General features: G+C 47.7%; 1 protein-coding gene across 2 annotated transcripts in view; it reads right to left on the bottom strand.

Moving 5' to 3' along the window:
- VMP1 (vacuole membrane protein 1) overlaps positions 1-24930 on the bottom strand; it is a 76662-nt gene that overhangs the window by 4526 nt on the left and 47206 nt on the right. For both annotated transcript variants that reach the window (XM_044430141.1, XM_044430140.1), the window contains exons 9-10: positions 20642-20758; positions 15271-15332 (exon numbers count right to left, since the gene is read on the bottom strand). In XM_044430141.1, coding sequence (XP_044286076.1) covers positions 15271-15332; positions 20642-20758 — 179 coding nt within the window. The remainder of the gene's footprint in view (positions 1-15270; positions 15333-20641; positions 20759-24930) is intronic.

Here is a 24930-nt window from a genome sequence, read left to right on the forward strand (position 1 = left end):
TGGCGGGGCAGGAGGAAAGCTTCACCTAAACCAACTTCCCCTGCAAGAAGCAGGATGCAAAACCAGAGAGACTCTGGTCGTTTCCTCTGCCAAAATATTTCAAGGGTCTTTGAAAACCCAAACCAAAGAATGAGCAAAGCAAGATAGTATCACTTCAGGGTGAGACATGAAGGACAGGACAAAGGGGTGCTGCCCAATATGTTTAATGCATCCAGTCCTGGGTTTTATATTTTCTTTTTTGACCAGAGGGCAGGTTTTTTGTTTTTTTTTTCTTTTTACCACCCACCATTAAAATGTCAGCATCTTATCACTGACCTTTTAGTCTTACACACATGTAATTTTAAAGCACAAACCTCTCTTTTTCTCTCTGATAAATTCAGTTTGGTGTTGTCAACTTTTCGCAAGTTCAAGACAACCAACTCTTTCAGTATGTAATATGTATTTTCCTTTGAAAAAAAGCTGTTGAAAAAAAAGGACCAGTCCCAAAAGTAGTCCCAAATTTGTAGGGTATCCTTCACCAGTCATTGAAAAATATAATTATTAACATTTAACATACCATAAAGTAATTTTTAAAGAAATCTCCATGGACTGGACAATGAATACAATTCAAACTGGAGCGACTTGCTTTAGAACTGGAAAATGTTCCTTTAAAAAAAAAAACCCCAAGGAAGATCTCTTTCAAGGTAATGTGATTAAGATGAGAATTATTATGTCAGAGAACTTCATAACCTTTTAGCCAAAACCCAAAGCAGGATTCATCATCGTTTCATAGCAATTCTCCAGAATGACTCGCCCAGCAAAACGCATCATCCTGTCGAGAAAAACTAGATGACACAGACGCCTGATGGATGAGAGAAAAGAGCTTTCGAAAGGTAACCATTTATAGATAAGAAATGCTTCGGTAGTGAGAGCTGGATGACAAGCAAGAATTATTCAGCTCTTTTTAATTGCAAGAGCTAAACTCATTAGCGATCAAAAGTCAACTGCTGAACAAAGTTCACAGCTTTCAGGACTGGGTAGGTTTCTTATCAGTGCATCAAGAATTTGCTTTTATTCTCTCATATTCTCTGTCCCGTAAAAGAAAAGAGCTCAGGGTGACAGTCCTTGTGAATCTATTGCACAGCATATATTTTAATAAGTTATTTTGTGGTCTTGGGGGGCTGCTTATTAAATTACTCAACTACTGAAAATTTACAGCTTGTCCAGGAAATGCATATCATGCAATTTTAACAGAGAAGCAGGAAAGCCCTCTCTTTTTTAAAAAAAGAATGTGTTAAAAGGCTGTGTGCTTCTGTTCATGTGACTTAATTATTTTAAACTCCTGTCTCTGGTGTTAGGTCTGGATTATTTAGCAGCAGTCTAAATGTTGGATTCCTCTTTGCCATTTATGTCATAATGCACAAGGAAAAAGCAATTAAGTTGCTGAAGTGGATTTCCATTATCCAGTTAAAGGAAAGCAAATCAAACAAACAAAAGAAAAACTTTTTAATGATGATCTTGACTAAGAAATCTCAAGGTTTTGGGCAATATGTTATAAAAGTCAGCCAAGGAAAAGCCTCAGCTAGGTTCTGCAGGAACAAACATTTCATGAAAGTTTTAACTGAGAGTGTTGCTGCTGTTAATCTAAGAATATCAGTGTGCATGGCAATTTATTGAGTACAAGAAGACAAGTCTCTCCCCTGTATTTTGTGTGTCAAGAAATCTGCCTTTTGCAGTTCATCAACATCTTACATCACCAGAAGCACGGTACTTGCTGCGAGCTGGCAATGCAGTTCCGGCATTCTGGACACAAACACACACGACATGCAAAGTAACCACCCAAAGGGGTATCTGGACAAAAGATAGGGCATCAGCCGTCCAGTTCAAAATTGTACCAACAAGATAATTGTACCATCTTCAAAGCAAAGAAGAGAAGCAAAATTTTGTAAATAGAATACATTACAGGGGGGCCTGACTTTTAAAATGCGGCAATTACTCAAAGTTGGTTATAGGTGTTATTACCAAAAGTGTTCTTAAAAAAGGAGGAGGGAGGGATTCTCAGCATCTTGAAATTCTTTAATATTCCTAGAAGTTCTAACAGATCACTTATTTATCATGGGATTCCCCACCACCAGCACCACCTTTCTGGAAAGAGGCACCAAGGGTAATTTAGCAATAAATATATCTCCAAATAAGAGCACAGCAATTTAAAGAGTATAAAAATCTTTATCAGTGATATTTATATACTGCTTTTCATAAAATTATATTATTGCTAGTGTAGAGTACTCTAAATTCACATCACATCTCACTTTAGAAGGAACTCAGCTCCAGAATTGTGCAAGATATTTTTATGACATTTATGTAATAAAAAGACCCCGCCAAGTTTCCCCAGCCTATTGATGCTGGAAATCACCTTTGGATTGAGAATGACAAAATAGGGGGAAATTGGAATAATTTGCCCTTGAAAGGCAGCAGGCCAGTTTTACTATCTTATAGACCTATCTGTGTCTACTGAGAAGTAAAATCCACTGAATTCAACCGGCTTCCCTCCCAGGTACATGCAACTTAATGGCATTGCCCTCAGAAAACCAATCGTGTGATCAATTCGAGTATGTAGCACTTTCCCACCCCTCAGATACGAGTGGGAAGCTTTTACAGTGCAATCCTGTACATGTCCTCTCGGAAAAAGACCCCCATTGAGTTCAATAGGATTTACTCCAAGGTAAGAGTGAGCAGCTTTGCAATAATTCGTAACCTGATGTTCAGCTCTGCCATTCAGATTAGTGGAACTTCCGTTAGATTGAGCTCCAGACAGTTTGTTATATATTAAGAGTGTTTTAAATGCACCTAAGTAGCAGTATTCCCTGGGTGGATTAAAAGAAATACTGTACAGATATATGAAGAGAAATTCACTTTCTCTTATTTCAGCCTCTGGAATAGGCACAGTCCAGAGCACAAGGAAAAGTCCAGAAATCATCCATCCTACTTAAAAGTATTGGGTTGCGGCCACTGTTTGCGTAAAAAAGAGAACACCTTAATAAAAAGACTTTTAAAAACCTTTTGCTGTAACCCTGATTTTAAGAAGATGGAGGTGGGAAGGAATCAAAATAAATTCATGCTCAAGTTGCTTAATATGGAGAGTTATAAATGTGGTTTGGATCTAATAAAAATCTGTTTCCAGGGTAAAAATCCAAGAGTTCTACCGACAGTAGACCCATTGAAATAAAGCCCCATATATTTCAATGGGCGTATTTTGAGTAGCATTTATGCTGGTCTTTTAACCAAAAGAAAACATAACTATCAACAGATGAGAGGCAAAAGTGATTTTTGCTCACATTACACGTTTTTATGGCACTGCGATCCACCTTTTCTCTCGCAAGGCAACCTGAAGGATCTTCCTGCTCCGTCTCCACGTTTTCTCCTCACAACAACCCTGAGGCTGAAATCGATGAGCTTCATAGCACAATTCACCTTCCCCTTCGGTTCACCACCCTTATCATTATACTACACAAGCTAATCTTTTTGCTTATGGGGAGCTATTACAAGAGACATTTCGCTATTACAAAAGACATTTCATCTTCCAGTCCCTTTTCCCTCTTGTGCTATGTCCTTCAGATTGTAAGTGTAAGGACAGGGTTTGGGTTAATAGGATTAATTTCTACTATCCATACTGGGAGGGATTTTTTCTTTCGTTGGGGGGGGGTGCAGAAGAACTGAATAAAAACGCTGTACATAAATGAGCTAAGTGCACACTTTGAGATAGCTGCGAGGAAATCCATTGTGACGCATTCCCCTTGTGCATGTGTAACCCTGGAGTCAAAGGGAGTACGGAGAAAGGGAAGAGAGAAGCACCGTGAAGATTTTCGGCTGCACAGATAAGGGGCCACGCACAAAACATTCCCCGTGTGCCGTAGCTTTCTATGATTTCTTGGCAGCACTTCTAAAGTCCTTGCTCTGAGGAATTTGGAACGGGTCGCTGTCATTTTGGCTCGAGACTGGGCACTGCTTGTTATTTTAACAGCCAAATGGGTCAGTGATCTTGTTCTGCCCAGTTGTGCTTTGCAGTGTGTGACAGACCGCAACCCATTCCAAATTGGTTTAATAGCGCAGACTAAATCCTAACGACAGTGAAGCTTCTCGGTTTTTGCTTTACGAGCCTGATGGTTTTGCCCTGCCCGGAATCGGTGAAGTCTGTCGGAGGTCTGTGCCAGTTCTTCCTGGCACAGAGAGATGTGTTTTACTTAAGGATGCAAGGATCCTTCACAGCCATGTCCATGCCACAGCTCATGGAATGCAGCTTCACCCATGTTTCTGAGAGCCCTGCAGGGAAAGTTACTAGTCCTCAACCAAAAAGAAGCTTAAAGCAATGGAGATGTGTGGCCACTCACATCTCAACATAAAAGTGAGGATGGCCAGAAGAGGCGGCGGCCAGTCATTCTAGCTACCAGGTGGGACTTTGCCGTGATCCGCAAAACCTCAGAGCCTGCTCTTATATTCTCTGAGACGTACTAACTCATGTCCTAAACCTCTTCAGACTCCCAGATGATTCCTAAGGGACAATTTCTAAGGGACATCCTCAGATTTGTGCCCTCCATCTGCCCATGACCTCAGAGACAGATGTATTTTCTCCATTTTTAGCCACCCCTCTTCACCTCTTTCTCTTTTGCTCTGCATCTTTCTTGTGCTCATTTTCTCATCCTCTCCCTTTCCGTCCTTCCTTTTGCTTTCAGTCCATATTCTTCTCCTCTTTTTCTCTCCGCATCCTCTCTGCGCATCTCTCAGCTCCCGGTTTTTCTCCCCTTCCCTGCCTCAGTCCCTCTTTCTAGGTGCATCTTCCTTCCTCCGCTTTTCCCTGTTCCTTTTTTCTCCTGCACTAGTGGTGGAAAATCTCTGTTTTACTGATCCCGGAGCTGGCATCTTCAAAGGTCCCAGGCAGGGCAGCCAGGGGGGAAATCCACAATCGCCCGGGATGCTAAGATTTCAACTAGGGGAGTGGGGGGTCCGTGTCAAGCTTTCCCCCTAAGTATGGAAAGCAGATGTGAAAGAGACTTTTACGAGCAACACTGTCACCGTCAGCATAGGCAGGGAGATGCGGAACCCACCCACCCACCACAGTGTAACTATGGAGAATGGGTACATTGCATAGGGCAGTCAGATAATTCAAGTTTTTTTTACTGTATCCTAACAGTCTTACAGGAAAAAAATACCTTGCATTAAATCAGAGCTCTGGTTCAGGATGTACTGCTGTGGTTGGGCAGTGGGCTCTTTGGGGGCCTAAAAGGTAACTCCCAGGAACTGCAGACTTCGCCCTGCCCTGCCAGCTGCGGGGTGGCTGCCCCCGCCCTGTGGCACAGGAGGAAATTAACATGGAACTTGGAAAGCAAGCTGGCCCCAGAAACCAGCTGGAGAAGAGACCGCTGCAAAGAACTTGCTGTACCCTCTTTACCTGAAAGGACACCGGAAGGAAACTCCGGACTGAGTCTGAAACCAAGAAGGGGGGGCTGAGGTTGTTTTCCTCTTCCCACCCAATCCCTTTTCCTTTTGTGTTGTGTCTTTTAGATTGTAAGCCTAAGGACACCAATGGACTCATCCTTAACCTTTCTATTTTTAATCATTAAAGTGTTGGGGCGGCGGGGGGGTGGGGCGGGGAGAGAAGACAAAAGAGATGGGAGAAGAACATGGACGGCAGACCCTGGTCTTCACAAGCTGGGTGGAAACTCCATGTTCAGGAATGGTATTCAGGCACGGGCACGCGGGGGCAATCAGGTGTTGTACCTGGGAGCCAATGAATAGCTGCTTCTGGAAGACGGTGAGGCTAACGAGGCCTTTAACTGACTCAGTGAGGCAGTTTCAGTGCCAGAAGCGATGCTCAGCACATACCACTCCCCAGCTCCACCCCTTTCCCAGCACACTTCTTCTGGCCAGCATTTTCTAACTCAAACCTGAACACCATGAGCACTAGAAACTTAGCAAGTGCAGGCAAAGCCACAAAAACCATAGGCAGCCTTGGCCACTGCTGGGCCTAGTAATTTTGTGTTGCTGCCATGATGTGGCTGGGGAAGCTCAGCTTACCACCCCGAGGCGCCCTTCTTTGGTGTGAACGTGGTCTGTGGGACTCTCATTTTTTTGACAAGCGAATGAGTCAAGAGTGCAGGCCTCAAATTTCGTTGAAAACAGGTTGCCTTGAAGGAGGGATGGAGCAAAGAACGGAGCATCGCTACACTCCCAGGAACGTTATGCAAACTATATGCTCAAGGTTTCCGAAGAGGCATGCATTTATTGGTGATTTAAGGCTGAGTCACACAGTCAACTCTACATTCTCTCTCTCTGAATATGTTCTTTTAATCACAAATTCTTGATGTGGGAAAGGAAGACTGCGCAAACAAGAAAGGCTTTAGAAACTACAGCCGTGCCCTTCTTCTGGGAGGATGCTGTGGCAAGAGAGACAGAGCAGAGCAGCAGCTGTACCTTTGCACAGAGAAGGGCCCAGGTACCATTTCCAGGTAGGGCGTAAGCCCTTCCCAGGTGGCAGCTCCAGGGAGCTGCTTCCAAGGCACACATCCTGTACTGAGTCAAGCTGGGTTCAGAAAGCAGGAGGAACTACCTTTAGAGGGTGCTTAAGGGCTGCGTATGAGTTGCTGCAGAACCACACAGGGTGGCTGTTGCAATCTGGGTTGTTCTGTGGTCTGAACCCTAACAAACCCTGGTTTAACCACAGACAGCCCGCGGGTTGCAAGTCAAGAACAAACCACAGGCTGTCCTCATGGGTTTGTTAGCGGCTTATTTTATATTGTATTTTTGTATTTTTAATTTAATGTTTATATTTATTGTAATTTATATTATAATTACTTTTGATGTATTGTTGTAAGCTGCCCCAAGGCTTTGGCGAATGGGCGGCATAAAAATGTTTTAATAAATAATTAATTAATTAAAAAAAAAACCTAGGCACGCCTTGCTTGCGATTCTAACCGCATGGCTGGAAAACACATTTCTCTGCAAAATGATCACCTTTTTTTGCTACAGGTGTCATGGCAAGAAACTGGGTGTTGGGCTGTGCCCCCCCCCCCCCACTTAGGTCCCGCTCCCCTGAGAGAGCTGCATAACGGTAGTGCTTTGCTGTGTGAGCAGGGCGCCCCAAGTCCGACCCCCAGCTTAAAAATGACGTGGATGATGTGAAAGGTTGCATGCTTGGCAATGCAGGTCGGAAGGATACCAACGCTCTCCTGGGTAACTCCTTGGTGGCACATTCAGTGCTCCTAGCCAGAACGGCTTGGGTGGTGCTTGGGGAGGGGCATGGAGAACGGCAGGTTTGGGTGGCGGGCGTCTACCTGCTGTAGCATCTGCTGCCGGCCTGCTCCACAGAGCGGCCGCCTCACCCGAAAACAGATCCTAAAGCCACCTTTCTGCTTGAGTGGACCTTGAGCGGCCTCTTCCTCCACATGCGGCTACTCGCTTGGCAGAACTTCCACAAGAATACGGAATAAAAGCAACTGTCTGCAGCCAAATCACTGAACGCTGCTTCTCGTGGGTTTTGTGCTTTTCCTTCTTGCAGGAAAAGTGATGGGTGGGCAGCTTTTAGTTGCTGTTGCCACTGCTTTTTTTTAAGACAAGATTGGCAGGAGTGCAAGATTCGAAGCCCCGGCTCGCAGATCCCCGAGCACTGCCGCAGGGGTATCGTGGGAAGGGGGAGGAAAAAAGCTCACTCACATACACTGGATTTCCTCAGAGATTACAACAACCCAGTGAGGTGGAAGTGATAAAAATGACCTTCCCCAAACCACCGAGTTGGGTGAAATGGGGGATCCAACTTTTCATACACGCCCCTCACAATACCACAAAAATCTGTACCATGGATCGCTCCTTTGCCGACTTAATATTTCCGTAAATGAGTCTCAGCAACTCCCCGTCCTTTCCATCATGCACACGGCAAAGTTTACTGGCATGGGGAGGGCGTGGAGTTCTTACAAATACGCTATTTTGAAAGGAAGCAAAATAATCCAGGAACAGATGCGCAGAAAAGGGACATTTACGTGACTAAACAGGAGTAATGGAGGAGGTTTTGCAAAGCTACACCCTCAGAAAAGCCTGTCCTTAACCCAGAAATATGCACATGTTTTCACACTAGGAAAAGAGTTCTTGGTTCTAAGCACAAGGCTAAGATATTTCATTCAAAGGTAACACTCCTGTAAAACAGGTTCATCACAAAGGAAAGGAAAACCTGATTATTTCCATACTATCAAAAACCCACCTCCCACTCCGAAATACTCTTTTCATTTAGGTTCTACGAACCTCAAAAAGGTTAATTTTCCCACCCCACCCCGCTCTGCCCAACAGCTTTAACGGTTAGAATTTATTTATTTTTATGAGCTGTCATTTCCTGCAGTGATAAAAAAACCCAACTCTTTCAGCATCAAAAACCGTATGCGTAGCCCTGATGCTCAAACGATAGTGGGACAGACGGAGAACTGTGCTTCAGAGCAAAGCCTTAGTCCTAACGGATTACATAGTAGTAGGAATCCTGGAAGAATTCCAGAAGGAACTCAAGAGACTTACAATGACCCTCCAGAACCACTCCAGGATCGGATCCCTGCAACTGGAGCTTATCTTTCCATTCTGGCATTGAAAAGCACATGTTGTTGCTGATTTTCAAGACCGCTGTGTCCTGTGTTGCACAGGTGCGAACAGCAAAAACTTCGAAACCAGCAGTGAGAGAATTTAGTCAAGAAGTGAAGTGGGGTTTAAATGATTAAAAGACTGCAACCTTATGAACACTTATCTGAGAGCAAATCCTTACTGAACACCTTGGGATTTCCTGCTGAATGAGGAGGACAAAGGATCGTACGCCGTTGTCTTACAGAAGTGCTCTGAGAGCATTTGAAGGGCTAATCAACTCTCCCCTCGGCCGACCATGTCACTCAAATACTTATTATTACAAACACTTGCATACTGCACTGCTCGCTACAACAGAAACTCTCACACAATTTATGTGCCAGTTTTATGTGCCAGCGATTTAAAAAGCCGTCCTCTGAAGAGGGTTCTGTTCCTTAACAGCTTCAGGTTCCACTGAAGGAGAACCTGGTTGGCCTCCCGCAACGAGATGCTGCATCTTGCCTCCAATTCCCTTCGCACCCCTCCTCAAAATCCGGCTTTCCTTCGGGTTTAACCCTTTAGGCCACGGCCCCAAGTGAAACAAAGCACAGAAGTCGTACACCTAAATTATTCGTCTTGCCTATATTCCATAAGAACGTTTGCCACATGGGACTTAACGTTTGCACAGGCCTACTCCAGGAAGAACCAGCAGCACTGTTCAAGTGTGTGCCTGTGTGTTGCACACTTATTTTGACTCACAACAGACCAAAATTACTGACTTTCTTCTCCAGTTAAAAAAAAGAAAGTGGGATTTCAGTTTGTCAGGCAAAATCCACCTTCGTACGAACAGGTCCCCGTCAGTCCAGCAGCGCTTCTGCAAGGGACCGTCAGGGTGGACGACATACCCATTGTCATTGTGAGCACCTGCTTAGCCACAAACCTTTCAGACATTCACTAGCTAATGTTGGGTTAAACTGTTGTAGGCTCCCCGCTCCCCCCCGACCCCCACTATTACTGTGCTATTATGATCCATTTAAAAGGTTTTAAAGACCTACACGGCTAGAATTTCCTTCACATCTGTGCCTCCTTTTCAGAAAATGTGTGGTGTTGGTTTTTAAATAAACTTTCTTCCTCGCCTTCTGGCAGAGCTGTCTTTCTGCGTACAGGGCTGCGTTACAAGCATGTAATCCCACTGGCTTTGGGTATACATTGTGGGAGACGGCTTGCTTTCCAGAGAAGGGTGCCAGCTCCGTTACAGCAAGACTTCTGGAATCGTTTACACCTTAGGCGACTTTTAAGGCCATTCTTTCTTTTGGGGGTCTTGTTCGATCCAAGCACTAGGACAAACCAAATTAACTCTGTTCTAGTTGAAAGCTTTCTGCTTCTTCCCATCAAGGAATCAATTACTACCTTGAGTGGCTCCCGTAACTTTCTCCAGGGTAGCCAACCAGGTTTGCGCAAGAGGTTTTGGCCCAGAACTCCCATAAGCCCCGGCCAGCATGGGCAATTGCTCAGGACGATGGGTTTCATTCATTTTACTTTGCTTAAAACCTTTCCGTAAAAATGCCTAGCAAAGTTGCATCCTCTATGGCATAATTTGAACTGAGGGCTGAATGTTTCCACATGCAGCCACTGTACTCAAAAGACAAAGAGTTGGGGTGCTCTGATGAACCCCAGGGCTTTCTCATGCATGAAGGTCTCACTGAGAAGACACGGACATGCAAACGAAGCGGTCTGCACGCAGAGGCACCAGCTTCCATGGACCTCCTAAGGCTTGGCTGCTGGCAGCCAGAACTTTAAATCCTAATATGTGGGCATCTGGGAGATGTTGGCATCACCCAACCCTGGGATGCAGCCCTTGAGATGACTGGCATCAACAGAATCACAGAAGAGTACAGTTGGAAGGGGCCGTGAAGGCCATTTAGTCCACCCCCCTGCTGTTGCAGCAGCTGCTTAGCTGGTGAAACGAGGAAACGCACTGACCCGGGATGTCGAGAGGGCCACCAGCAGAGTGAGGCAGCTGCCCCAGGCAACGGGCATTGAGGGACAGAGGGTGCCCCACAGAGTCTTCTCTGAGGCCCAGCAGGCAGTGCTGCCCGCAACGGCTGTGTCGTTCTGTCGAACTGCAGGGCTGGCTCTGCCTGGGTCCGACCGAGGGCCTACACTGCCCACCCCGATGCCACACACAGGTCAGACGGCTGCCTGAGAAAACCCACAAGCGACCTGTGAGTGCAGCGGCCCTCGCGTTTGTACACGGAGGAGGAGGAGGAAGCGGCTTCTCCTTCACCGACGCAGCCACAGGTCTTGGGACAGTCCGGGATCTTTACGCTCTTGCAGGGTCCCACTCTGTTACTGAGTTACCGGCTCCCCTGGTCTGTCTTCCATGCCGGGGGGCCCCCGAGCAGCAAAAGCGTTAGTTCTGCTGCTGGGCAGCCTACGTCTGACCAAATCTATGGCAACGACTCAAAAAAAAAAAAAATGCATCCCGGAGTATTTGATTAAATCAGTTTAAGATCTGCGCAGCATGGAGCTCCTTTCTGTGATCCCACTGCTTCTCTGCCTAATGTCATGTAACACGTTATGAAAGTTGGGAGCGGACGGATGTGTTCTCCAGTGGAACTCTGAAATGGTTGGAAAGGGAATATTCATTCTCAATCACAACGCGCTAGATATTCATTAATCCTGGGACAACAGAGGGGAAGAGAGGGGGGGAGGCTTAATTTGACCCGTTGCCAAACCGTTGTGCATGTTCACAGTTGTTTTAAAAAGTTCACTGGGAATCCTGCACCCCTCTTTGAGGAACGATCGCTTCCAAGCTAAATATTAAACGCTGATAGCCTTTCCTGATTTCAAGCACAGTCATGTCGCTGGCTGCCAAAACAACACGAAGAGATAAAGGAAACACTAAAAAGGTTTTATTAATTAAAACTGCTGGGATTAAACCAAAGAAGAAGAAGAACAAAAAGGATGCCACTCATCCTTAACCCTGAGACAAAATTTTCCTGACTCAATCAAGTGGGTGGGGTGTGAAAGCTTCCAGACAGCAGCAGCAAAGACTTTGAGGAACTTAAATTTGAGCGTCTTGAAATCATGGCCCCTGTGTTCAAGTTTGGTTTAGTAAATATAGGTTGCCACAAGTGCAGTGTCTCAGAAATAAAGCTGGAACTGCTGCACAAGACTGGGACACAGCAAAATGTATATCAAGAAGGCATTAGTCAGGGCTAGTTACAATATTAAACAGAGGGCAGGATACCAAGAATCCCCCCGGCGCTGGAACTTAAATTAATTCCATACATGCACAAAGAGTATGAATCTCTCATGCTGCAGAAGGGGTGACTTCCAGGTACCACGTTCTGAGGAGCTGTAGCTCCGTGAAAGACTACATGTTCTATGTTCCCCAGTTCCATCCCCAACAATGCCAGGTAAGGTTAGAAAAGAGTCCTGCCTAAACCCTCAGGGTTAACTGTGGCTCTGTGTCAATAATACTCAGTCAGATGAGCCAGCAGCCCGATGGGATAAGGCAGGTTCCTGTGCTCTTAATTTAATCCTGCCCTTTGGTTCAGAATCATGAGGACTAGAATCCGAGTTTCTTGCAAAGGGAAGGCACACAGCTCGGTGCTAGCAGAGCACATGCTTTGCATGGGAAAAGCCCCAGGCCTAGCCACCAAACAGGGCTGGAGGGAACCTGAAACACTAGAGAGACAGTCGGTGTAGACAATACTGCCACGAAAAGACCAATCATTGGGTGTAGAACAACTTCTCGAGGAAGTCAGGAGGACAGAAAATCCCTTTCTTTTCATCAGGGACCTGTGCATGCAGAAATACTCGCCTCCAAAGCATTTTCACCCATCGCCAACTTTAATAGGTAGATGGATGAATCAATCTAAAAAAACAGCTTTATTTAGGTTATATGCCTGAAAGGAATAAAATCGGAAGAAAGCAGCACCGCCCTGAAAGGTTCTGCCCTGCACTGCAGCCTGAGCTGCCCTTCATTAGGCAACGCTTCAGTTTAATGAAAGCTATTTAACAAACACTTATTTGCTTTAAGCCATTTTTAAGACCACATTTCCAAAGGGTGAGCGGGGAGCAGAGCACGGGGCAGCGAAGAATTAAGCACACATGCTGAAGAATCTGACAGACATCAGAAGGGCTGACGGATGTTTACATTTAGATAAAACCATGCCCAGACGGCCTAAAAATTACAACCAAAAACTGAAGTGGCTACCAGGCAAATGTTAGCACATTGCAAAAAAAGGCACGTTAGCTTTTTGCATCTAATAATGACAAAGTTATTCTGATTCTAGTAGTGGTTACACTTTTTTTAAATATGCTGCTGAGGAGAAGAATGGATGAGGAAATGTCAGACATGGAACTGGAAGAGGTGAAAAAAAACCTGAAGTCCGGGGACATTCCAGAAATCTTACCCTCTCTGAGGAACATTTCTGAAGTCTGACATCACCCATCTTATTAAACCCTGAATCCGGCTGAGGCTTCATAAAGATGCTAAGTGATATAAAGGGTTGTTTGGGGAGGGGGGGATGACTCTCTCAAAAGCTGATGAGTAATTGTGGGGGAATAAGCTAGCAGTCTCGGTCAGTGTACCAAAATGTACCTCACGCAGCCGAACGTTAGCTTTGTCTGATGAGAGTAAGCAGACGGTCGAGACGGGTCATTAATAAATGTGGACTGATTGACTTTTTGCTTGTTTTTGGTAGCAACGACAAAAGATTCATTTGGAAGCTCCGGAAGTTATAACAAAAAAGATTTGTTCCAGCACTGAAGCATTCAAGAATGTTACTTCAGACACTCCGACTTCTTTGTATAATGCTACTCATGTTGAGTTTACATAGTTCCAGAAGCGATCATTTCCAGACATTCCAATCCTGAAAAGCATCCTTGAGACAAGACGTCTTTGCCCCGCTTGAGAAAATGCCAAGTGTGTAAATCAGGCCTTTGTTCTGTCAGCGACAGGTCCGGAGAAAGCCACACGATGCTGCTCAGAGCACGGGTGCAGAACCTTTGCTCTGTGGGCCAAACCCAGCACCTCACCAGCTGCAAGGAGGAGTGGCAGCCAAGGTCTCTCCTCGCCTCGCCTTCTGGGATGGATGTGGATCGGGCCCAGAATGAGAAGGGTTGCTGGTGAGGAAGTGGGTTGACCTCACCCAGGGGCTGCCAAAGCAACAGGGGCCATACTGGGGCACCCAGACACATTCCCTGAACCCAGTACTGCCCCTGACACACTCCCACACTTAGCTTCTTCGAAGCCCACCTGTGGATTTGAGCAGAACATGGAAACCAGCTTGCAAACTGGGCCCCAGTTTAGGAGCATCCCATGTTCTCCCGGTGCCATGCAACCAAGGACCTGGCTCAGGGAGCCCAGCAGAATGATGTCCTTGCTACCTGGAGACAAAACGGCATGTCGGGATATAACGAGGAATTTGAAAGCAATTTGCATTGTTTTCCAAACATCGGACAGTGTGCATGTTATTCTTTTTCAGCCTAAAATCCGACGGTGCTGTATGGTTCCATGTGTGGCCACCCGCAGTGCCTCTCTGGCCAACATATTTGCAAAGCTGGACATTCAGTTGCAGTTTGGGAAGGGGCGGGGGGCAAGCTATTGTCTCTTCCGCAATGTAGACGGTACACACAGCCCGGAGATTATTTTAAAACAACAATAATTGCAGGGTCGTTATCTAGCAGCCTTGCTCTATTTCCTGCCCATAAGAGTCAATAAATCCTTACTTTTAAAGCAAGTCTGAATCACTTCCTAACACAGATGGACACTGGGGGTGGGGGTGGTGAGGAAGTTTCTCCATGAAAAGTGAGCAAATTCCTTTAATAGAACAACATGCTGGTAATGCAACCTGCATCTTTATTTTGCTCATGGTGGCTCCACGGAGATCTCTAACACTTTCCAAATCAGAGCATCGGGTCACTTCTGAACAGCAATTTTGTATTTCAGCCATTTCTGGAGACTCTGCAGGTCTTAACATCCAAATATCAACATGTTTTGCTACTTAAGGCCTGCATAGCAAAACAAATCCAGTATTGGATGTTAGATTGTAAGCCGATAATCTGTACTGTCAAGCGATCGGCTAGCAAAGTCCAGGGTTTACAGTCGGCAGGCTGAAATTCTAGATGCACCAACTTGGAAGAAAACCCAAGTAAATCATCCCATTCCTTTTTCATGGTCTGATTTGTTTAGACTGAGGTTGCGGAACCTGGGGGTCATGGGAGGAATCTGGCCTTAAATCAGGGAACCCCAAAAGACCCTTCTCTCTTCCTCTTTTATTCATCCCTCTCCCCCAACACCTGAGAGTTGCTCCATTTCCTGGCATTTGTGCCATTCCCACCACCAGTTCTAAAAAAGCCAAAAAGTTAAAAGGAAGACACTGAAACTAAAATAGCAAGGGGCTTTTTTGGGAGGGATTGTCCAGTCCCTTTGACTTCACAGATCTTCATCAGTGTTTTGGAAGTTGTAAACTGCTTTGGAAATCCAGAACATATTTTTAGGAACCATCCCCAAACAAGTGCAGACATTCTGATCCAGGGTTATCCCCTCCCCTCCCCTCCCCAACCACCTTCTCTTTCGGTGGTAGCAAAGCTAAGCACGGAGCCCCTGGGGCATCCTGCGTGCGGCCCTGAACACCACTGGCACTTTCAACACCCTTAGATGTGAGGGGCCATGAGGAGATTACTCACCCAATTAAGGACACCATCTGTTCCACTATGTGCTTGCTGAATGTGATGATCACAAAAAGTTTCTGCAAGAACAAGAACATTAGTCATGGGAGATACTCACACAAACAGAAGCCCAAGCTAGGCAACACTTGCAGCCCGTGATCCAGTGGAAAGAAGCGCTTTCCCAATGCATTGGGTGGTTCTCCCTTGCCTTGATATCGTTGCTGATGTTTGGACCACCCTAAATATTATGCGAGTCTCACAAGCATTGCTGAAAAAAACAGTCACAGCTCAAGCGCCTGCTCCTTTTCTGTAAAGCTCTCGATGCCACGGCCCATTCCGTCAGGCTGCAGCAGAGGGAGAGGGGAAGCTGGGCAACTCTGCTGAGACACCAGTTGCCTTTAGCCCTCCCGATGGCTGACAAGCCAGCCAGCAGTTGCCTTTCCATCAGGCTGCCCGAGCTGTTTCCAACAGAGCAGATTGTTGAGAGTTTGTAACCTCGAGAGCTGGTGTCTGGTTTGGGTTTCCCTCCTTCCTCCCGCCCGTTTTTCCTTTTTAGATTGTCGGCCTGAAGGCAGGGGACTGGGCTTTGTTGCTGTTTTTAGAGCCCTTGGAACCTTTTTGACTGAAGAGTGGGGTGAAATGCTTTTAAGATAAACAAATATGGCCATTCAAAAATGCGGATCATAATGTCAAAGGATGGGAAGAGATAATACTTCTACATCAAGTGACTAACCGATGCACAATGCTCCTCCTCAGGGGCCTCCGCCTTGCTGAGTTGGCGGGCACCTCTGGGACTCTGAGGGTGCATTGTGGGAGCGCTCACAAAATGGCTGATGGGGAAGGCTGCCCATTCTTAAAATGGCCGACACCAGCCCCTGACAACACATTGGTTTTCCAGAAACCGAGCCGGAGAGACTAAGAGGAAATGGTTTAAGCACAAGGCAGAAGTAGGGTCTGAGCAAGAAACCACCTGGCCAGTCTTTTGAACCCAAACGAAGGTGGCCCAGTGGGCAACACTTCACTCTGCAACATGTGCATCTCCCAGCTAATACTAAGAAGTGTTTTGAAACTCTTCAGAAATCGAATAAAAATTAAGAGAAGCAGGGAGCCTGATGGACAGCAAGCAATGCTACTGGATAGCCCTGCCTTCCCCAAATACATGGAGTCACAGGAATCAAGACTCTGAGGGAAAGAAATCTAGCAGGTCTTTAGAAGGTCCAGCCTCAGAGAAAGAAAAGACTCAAAGAGCTCACTGTGTGGTACAGCTATGCTTGGACTATACCATTTCACAGGCTTGCAAAAATACCCTGCATGCTAAGAAACAAGGGCAACTAGCGGATCGGCAAGCAGGCAAAAACATGTTCCCTGCCATTTTGTCTTCCGTGGTTAAATACAGGAAATTTTTAAAAACATAATGCTGAAGTATATAAACCCCACTTGCAGCCTGAAGTGGTACAGTCCAGTGACAGCTTTGCCACCTGAAGATCCTTGTGTCCAAAGAGCTTGTTTTTTTAAATGCTCCATCTCTTTTTTGCTCAAGGAATTAAGAGAAAAACAAGTTTTTAAAAAAATTGGAAAATAGTGTTTCAGCGACAGATGCAACCACAAAAAGATCAGACCCCATAAATCAAGGGTGAGCAATGCATTCCGTGGTTTGGACCTTCTCCTGGTTTGGTCCCTCCACCTCCCCCCTGCAGCTTCATTAAGCCAGGGGCAAACGAGTACCACGGCGTGTGACTTAGGCGTGTGACTGAGCCGCAAGCTGCTTGGTAAGGTCAGCACTGCTCTGACTAGCAAATTGGCTCTTCGTGCAAAGCAAAATTCCTCCCCTGCATGGAAATGGGACCTGCAGGAAAATACCGCAACCAAGTCCTGCTGTTTGGGGAGCCCATCCGCCATGGCACGCCCTTTCACAGGATACTCCGTTCCACGGGCCATGCCTTCCAGGCTGGCATTCTCCACCCTCCCCAACAGTCCGCCCTCTGCCTTCACGGGGCTGCTTCCAGGTGTTCTCCCCACAAGCACCCAGGGGATTCTCTCCCCACAGACAAAATGTTTCGGTACTTCTCCAAATTGTGGGATTCCCCAGCTCTGCTTTCCACACGGACAGGGCTGTTTCGGCTACACACAGGATCCCCCTGGAGAATGGGTTTGCCGTTAGCACCTAAGACCCGTCGTAGTGGTGCAGAGTAAAAGGAGAATTGCATGCAGCAGTAACAAGAGCTTTTGGGCCGAGTCCAGTGGCTTCCTGTTTGGCACGGAGGGTTGGGGATTTCACGGTAAACCTAGGCTGACCCTATTTCCTATCGCTCTGTTAGAAACGGACACACCAACACGGGAGACGAGTTTAGGATACTGACTTACAGCATGCTGGGAGAAAGAGAGACTAAGAATTGGTCCGAACTGGCTATGGGAGGAACATGTCCACTTTTCTGACACATGCAGGATTCACCCAACGTTAAACAGTCACCAAACCACATGTGGGTGTAGAACATTATAAATAACATTCTCAAACAACAACAACTACCGAACAGCATGTTCTCCAAAGTTTAGCTCAGCAGAGCGCTGATTCTTCGGTTTGCTTACCCTCAGGGATGCCTACACAAGTTGAGCTATCCTACACCCATCTATTTTTCTACATAAATGGAACTCAGTGTGAATCCTGATATAGTAAAATTGGCGCCACCCTTGTGCAAGAGGCAGACTTTGCAGAAGTAGGACCCCAAAGATTGTCGGAGGAGGAAAAGGCATTAATTCCCTTATTCATGCATTCTATTTTTATATTAGCCACAGCTTTCTGGGTAGTGTACAAAGGTTACACCCCTAAAAATATAATAGGTGACATAGAACTAGGCATATATAAAGATAGGGTGATTTTATACAAAGAAATGCACTGAAAACAAAAGCCTTTCACATAGTGACAGGGATGAGGATGTAGAGAAAACCCTTGACCTTAGCACCAGGAGGAGGAGGGTAGAGACGGCATTCCAGGATGGGGTTAGGGAAAGCCCGAAGGGAAACCTATGGGGTGACTCCCACCCGAGTAAGTTTCAAGCTTGCCCAGTGGCCATGAAATGTGGAGGGACCACTGGGGAGGCAGAGTGGGAGAAACACGGGAAACTGAGAAGAGGGCGAGGGGAACGGGACGGAGGATCTTGGGAAAGGGCTATGGTAGTGGTCGTGGTGGGAAACCTATCCAGCTTTATGGGGGGACTTGGGCCAGGCAGTGGCTCTCAACCTCATCTACCTCACAGGGTTAGTATGAGGATAAGACGGAGAAGAGGTTCTTTGGAGGAAATAAGGAAGGATGTGACAACCAATCAATCAGCAAGTGAGTTCGAAGGAGATTTTAATGCATGCTGGGAGTCGTAGGCCTTTTCTCTGCCCATAAGATGGCACCGTGGCATTTTTCCCATGCAGCAGGTTCATATACACCTGAAATTTCTGACAGCTTTTTTCTACATCAGTTAAAAAAGCCATATTTATTTTATTTAAATGAGTGTTGTGGCACCTTCCTTTAACTGATTACAACTCACCTAACACCAGTAAGAGTAAAATATTAACACTAAAAAAGGGAATCTAACACCGTTAATATAGGTGTTGCATTATCAAGTTTGCACAGAAAGCAAAATATGTAAATACAACCAACCGATGAGAAAAAATAATGATTTGCAGAGTAGATTTTTATGATGAAGAGAACTTTCAGAATTGTACGGGGAAGGCAGAAACATGCAGATAAAAATGTAGGTTCAATATGACTGTGCACACTCTTTCTCCATTTGGGTAAAGGGGAGGGGAACATTTAAATTGTCTGTAAATAGAAATTATCGCTAGTCTAATTCTGAACCCAATTTCAACTCGTCTTATAACCTTCTTGGAGGTGTTGTCTTTGAACTGTGTGAAAAACCAGGACAGCTTGCCAGGACGGCTCTCGCTCTCTCTCGCACACAATCTGCCATTCTCTTTGACATGATGCTGTGCACTTCTGGATGCGAAAGTAAGGGCTTGGACGCGGCCGCTCTTTCCGTAGCCACAGAGCTGGCTTGCTAATTTTAGATTAGCAAGCCAGTTCCCCGCCTCCCCTCCCACCCACACATTGAATGCAGCTTCTGCCCAGGCCTCATCCATAGGAATGGTGGGCGTGTCGTGAGCGGAGCCGGCTGGTACCGGAGGTCAGACTAGATGGCCCAGGAGGTCCCTTCTGACTCGCTCTGTTTTCTATGTTTCTATGTTACATATTGATTAAACCTGCCTTCTCCATCTTGCACCCCTTCATATAGTTTGGACAGCAGCTCCCAGGATTTATAGAAACAGAGTGAATCAGAAGGGGTCTCCTGGACCATCTAGTCTGACCCCCAGCTCTAGCCGGCTCCACTCACAACATGCCCACCATGTGGACGTCCAGCCTATCCTTGAACACCTGCACCGATGGGGCCTCAACCACCTCCCGTGGAAGCCCATTCCATACCCTCGGAGTCCTAACTGTCAGGAAGTGCTTCCTGGCATCCAAATTGAACCTTGGTTTGCTGAGCTTGGCTCTGTTGGAGTGTGTCCTGCCCTCCTCTGCAGGGGAGAACAGGGCTCTACCCACCTCTGTGGGACACCACCTCACATACCTACATGTGGCCAACAGATCCCCTCGGAGTCCGCTCTTCTCCAGGCTGAAGAGACCCAGTTCCCTCAGTCTTGCCTCATAGGGTCCTGCTGACTAGGGCTGATAGGAGCTGAGGCCTAAAACCTTTTGGCAAGCACCAGGGTAGGCCAAGCTACACCCATCTGTCCCGGCCATCTTGGCCAGCAGCCAGGAATTGCGGAAGCTGTGATCCAAAGCATTTGTATACCACCCGCTTCAGGAAGGCCAAGTTCTCAGAAGGCATTGGCAGTCTGATAATCTGTACCGTTGTCTGCTAACACATATAGGGCCCGCTTCACTTCTCCAAAACGTTCCTTTACTGCGATTCTTCCGACGACCCTCTAAAGTAATCTGTGACTTCTATCCCCCAGTTTGCAGAAGGAAAAGCAGGCGTGTGCGTGTGAGTTGAGCTGCTTTGCCGATTCACACCAGGGAACATGGGCTGCGTTTGGCCATTATGCCAGCCCTGCTCCCAATAAGAGAAAGCAGGGGGAGAACAGACTATATGCCTGGTAGAAGATGACACGAGCACATTCCAATCGGTGCTCAGCTTCAACGCAGCTGCTGCCACCCATGAGAAAGCTGTGAGCTGCAGTCAAGCCTGCCAGGGCAAGAACTGCTGCCTGCCAGGACGTGGTGATTCATCAGGATCAGAGCCCTGCTTGAGGCCAGATCACCCGCAAGAACTTGTGCTGGTGAAGAAAAGGCCCCCCAGACACACGTGGCGCTTTGGGAAAGGTGGCAGACGAGGGTTACCTGTATGTGCATCTTGATTATTGCTTTTCCAATCAGGGTGGCGCCGAAGAAAGTCCAAAAAGGAACAAGGAAGTGCCCGCATGTTATTCCTGCCAGGTCAAAGAGGGGGTTCGGAATCTGAAAAAGGGAGAGTGGGAGAAAACGAAAAGGAGAGGTGAGACACAAGATTGCTAGAACCTCAAGAAGGATAGAAAAAACTGGAGGAGGAGAGGAAGGCCAAGAAGCTTGGAAAAACGGGTCTTTTCTGTGGTGGACCCTAAACTCTCTGGAGGGGACAACCTGGTATATACTTACTTGACTTTCTGGTGCCAGGAAAACACTTTGTATTCTCCAAGGCCTTTAAAGCTGTACCTTTCATCGTTTTTAATATGAGTATTGGCAGCAGTGTTTTTCATTTTTACTGTACTCATATCCTGCCTTTTTTAGTGAAAGGGACCAAGGTGGCTTACAAAGACTTCCTCCTCTGCATTTTATTCTCACAATGACTCTGTGAGGTCCGCTAGGCTGAGAGCGAGCGTCATGGCCACCCGGGGACTCAACCCTGGTCAAAGGGCAGCTCGTAACTTAAACCAATCATTGCTGACCTAGACTGACCTTCCCTCACCAGGTGCCTTCCAGATGTGCTGGCCTCAAGCTCCCATCATCCCCATGCCAGCTCAGGCACCCGACTGGGGAAGGCTAGTGTAGATGAACTTTGCTCCGATTTAGCGAGGGTCTTGTTAAGATTCTTGACCCCTTGCGGCGGGAGAAATGATGAGCGTGCCTGTTGATTGTCAAAGTCCCCCGGCCAAGAATGTCAGTCTCACAGCAAATAAATTACGAGCAAAACAAAACAAAATATCGGGGAGACCTCAGCTAGACAATGCCCCAGATGAACAACAGATCCTGCCCGATTCCCTCTTCTTATCCCCAGATTAGAAACAGCCAACTGACGTCTCCTATCAGAAATGCACACAAACCACAGCCGCGTTAGAGTCATCTATCAAACAGTGTTCCCAGCAAGTGCACTGGCCCACAGTGAGTCAGTCTGCAAGACCGATCCTTTGCGAACTGCGTCTGAAACAAACGGAGTTGGATGACAAGCCTGGCATTTATGGCTTGGCATTTATGGCTCCGTGAAACAGGGCAGCAGCCAGGAGGTCTTCCTATACCTTCAAAGGAGACAGAAAACTGGCTGAAAAATTAAAGATGTTCCTTTAGAGAAGCAAAGACAGCCCTGGACCCATGGGACAGCAGCCTCACCAGGAGGTTAGCCATGGCACCTGGCAGTGAAGCGCTTTGGGAGCAAGGAAACAAGCTCTCCTTGCGTTCTTCAGCATTTCTTTCAAGTAGCCCTCCAGTGAGAAAGAGCTGCTAACCAGGAATCCAGGAAAAGCAAAATTCCTCCAGGACTACTCCACATCTACATGGCAGGGCACGGAATGTGTTGCGCTTTTTAAAGTTTCCAGGCCTCACTGTCACAGAAAGTGACCCAGATCAAGATCATGTAAGCTGCTTTGAGCTCTTTGAAAAGGAAAAAGGTGCTGTGGAGGGCAGACCAGAAAACAGTGTGGGATTCAGTGCCGCTCAAAGCAAAACCCAGTGAGAAGGAGAAACAGGGGAGTGTTTACTCATATTGGACAAAAGGAGCACAAAATGTTCTCGCGATTAAACTTCGGGTGTCGCAAGAGGGAAGATGGGTCATGCTCAAAACCAAAATTGCTTTTTTTCAAAATAAAACATAGACACACCAGCAGTTGCACAACCGATGGGGCAAAAGTTTTATCACGTTCCCCGCGAGTGAAAGAAACTACCTGACCTCTTCTGCAGATAAATCTCGGGCACCGCACCCTTTCGCTGTGGCTTGTCCTGCAAGGCCCCCGACGGGCACAGGGGGAGCGCAACCTGCAAGCAGGGGCTGGACCCGTCTGGTGTCCTCAGACAAACTCAAGCGAGAAGGTGCGGCACACGTTCCACCTGCAGTTTTCCCTCTCTGGTTTATTCTGGCTGAGTTTTATTCTCCCTTTCTGCAGAAGAAACGCCTCCGAGGTGGCTAAGGATGGGCAGGGTGGTTCAGGGTCAAAGAGGCAGCGCTGCCAAGCTACCCGGGCCAGGTTGGCCTCGCTTGCCTCGGTGGCCCCTTACGAGTTGTCAGAAAAGGCAGAGGCTGAGAGAGAGAGCTGATCCGCTCGTGCCAGCTTTCACGGATACGAGCAAATATGCTGCCCTGATCAAGATATTTGCGCCCTGTTCTTTTCCTCCACCAAGGCAGCTTGCACTGTCCTTCCTCCTCTTCGTTTCATTCTCCCGTGTGGGCAAGGCTGAAGCTGACAGCCGATGGCTGCCCCAAGTTACCCAGCAAGCTTCACGGCAGGGCAGAGCAGAGCAGCAGAAGTTGGGACTCCCTGTCCCAGCCCAGCCCGGCCCCCTCACCATGTCGTCACACTGGGTGGGTTCAGAGAACATGACAACCCAGAGTCAAGGGTCGACTGCGGGGTGTCATGGAACGGTGGGCTGCCATCAAAATGTTGCTGGAACCCAGGCGCGCCAAGAAGCGCTCCACGAACCACCCCTGACGACCCACCGTTCGTTCTGGGGGCGGGTCGCGCACCAACAGCCCGATAACGCACTTTGCAGCCACCTGTGGCTCGGCATGACGCACACTCGACCGGTGAATGCGTCACTGCCGCCTCTCCAGTCCAGGAAGAGCGCGCAACCCTGACCCACACATGCAACACGGCGCACCGTGGGGGCCAAGCCTGCAGCCCAGTCCCCGGCGAGCCCACCTCCGTCGGCCACCCGCTCACACCTCCCTGCGTGGCGGCGGCTGCTGGGGCGGCTCTGCGCCCTTGGGGGTCCTGATCCTGAGACCGGCACGGCCAAAGAGCCTGCCTTCAGACACAGGGCCCCTTCCGCAGGGCTCTCCTGGCGCCCTCGTTCAGGGCCGAGCTCCCTTTCTGGGAAAGCTTCCAGGAGCCCCAGTCCGGCTGGCTGGGGGGTGCTGGGGGTTTCCCGACTCGACATGCAGCTCTTACTGCTGGTCGTGAAGTGCTAGGAGTGGGACTTCCGTCCTTGAGAAGTGGGGCGGGGGAGAAGACGGGAACCACACAAACGCAGAGGCGGCTATTGGGCAAGGGGAGGCGCTGAGCCCTGTTCGGTGGCACAGCTTGAGAACATCAGCAAGAGGAAAGAAACCCTCCACTTCCAACCCCGTTTCAGCCAATGGCGGGCCGGCCCGTCCGGCATGGTGCCAGGGCATGTGTCGGGAGAAGAGGGACCAAAGCACCCCTCGACTAAACTGATTATCTGAGTATTGATACGTGAAGCAAGGGAAAGGCAAAGCCAGAGGTGCCCACAGACAGACTGACAGCTCCCTTCTTGCCGTGTGATTTCCAGTTAGCCTGCACGGTGCTTCAGGTCAGTTTATTCAGGGATGGCTCAACAGCGCTGACTGCAACATGGTGACTCAGACCCAGAAAAAGAAACGCTGTGAAGGTTTAGCTAAGCTGAGCAGCTCAGGAGGAGTTCGGCGATGCAGAGCCGTGCTTGGAGCAGGGCTCAGAGGAGAGCACGGGGGACTAACGAACTTTTCTCAAAGAACCTTTTATTCTTGTATGTCTGAAAGTCTGTTTTCAATTTCTCCCTTCTGAAACTCTGCGCCAAAGTCGTGCAAGTTTACCCTGGCAGTTGGATGACAGGGCAAGGGCATAACAGCCCTACAGAGGGGCAAAAGACAGCCAGTGCTGGACTGGGACTTGGGGAACCTGGGTTCGAGGCCCTGCTCAGCCAGAAAGCTCACCGGGCAACTCAGTCAGTCCTGGACCCTCAGCCTTGCCCACCTCACAGGGCTGCTGTGAGGATAAGATGCAGAGGAGAAGATGATGTAAGCTGTGAATTCTTGCAGGAAAGAAAGAAGGTGGAATAAATGAGTTTGGCCAGCTGGGAGACCAAGGGAAGGCCTAGGCGCTGTTGGACTCCAGTTCATACCCACTCCAGCCACTAATGCTGAACACTGGTGGGAGCTGAAGTCACACCAGCTCCAGGCAGAGCAAAGCTTCTCTATTTCTGCCCTATTTATCATGGCATCCTTAAAAGGATCCCTCCACACTAAGAACACAGGTTACAAATAAGAATACAGTTATTTAAGAACTGGGCAATCTGACGTTTGCTGAGGCAGAAAATGTCTGACGAACCCAGCACGCCCAAAGGAAACTGGGCTGGCTGGGAATGCAGGGTGTTGTCGGGCTTGTGTCTGTCTGCACTGGCACATGGGACTACGACCGGGCCGGGAGGGAGGCGACAGAGAGATG

Source organism: Varanus komodoensis, unplaced genomic scaffold (genome assembly GCF_004798865.1).
Source record: "Varanus komodoensis strain SLA01 unplaced genomic scaffold, ASM479886v1 scaffold20_1, whole genome shotgun sequence".
Taxonomy (NCBI): Eukaryota; Metazoa; Chordata; class Lepidosauria; order Squamata; family Varanidae; genus Varanus; species Varanus komodoensis.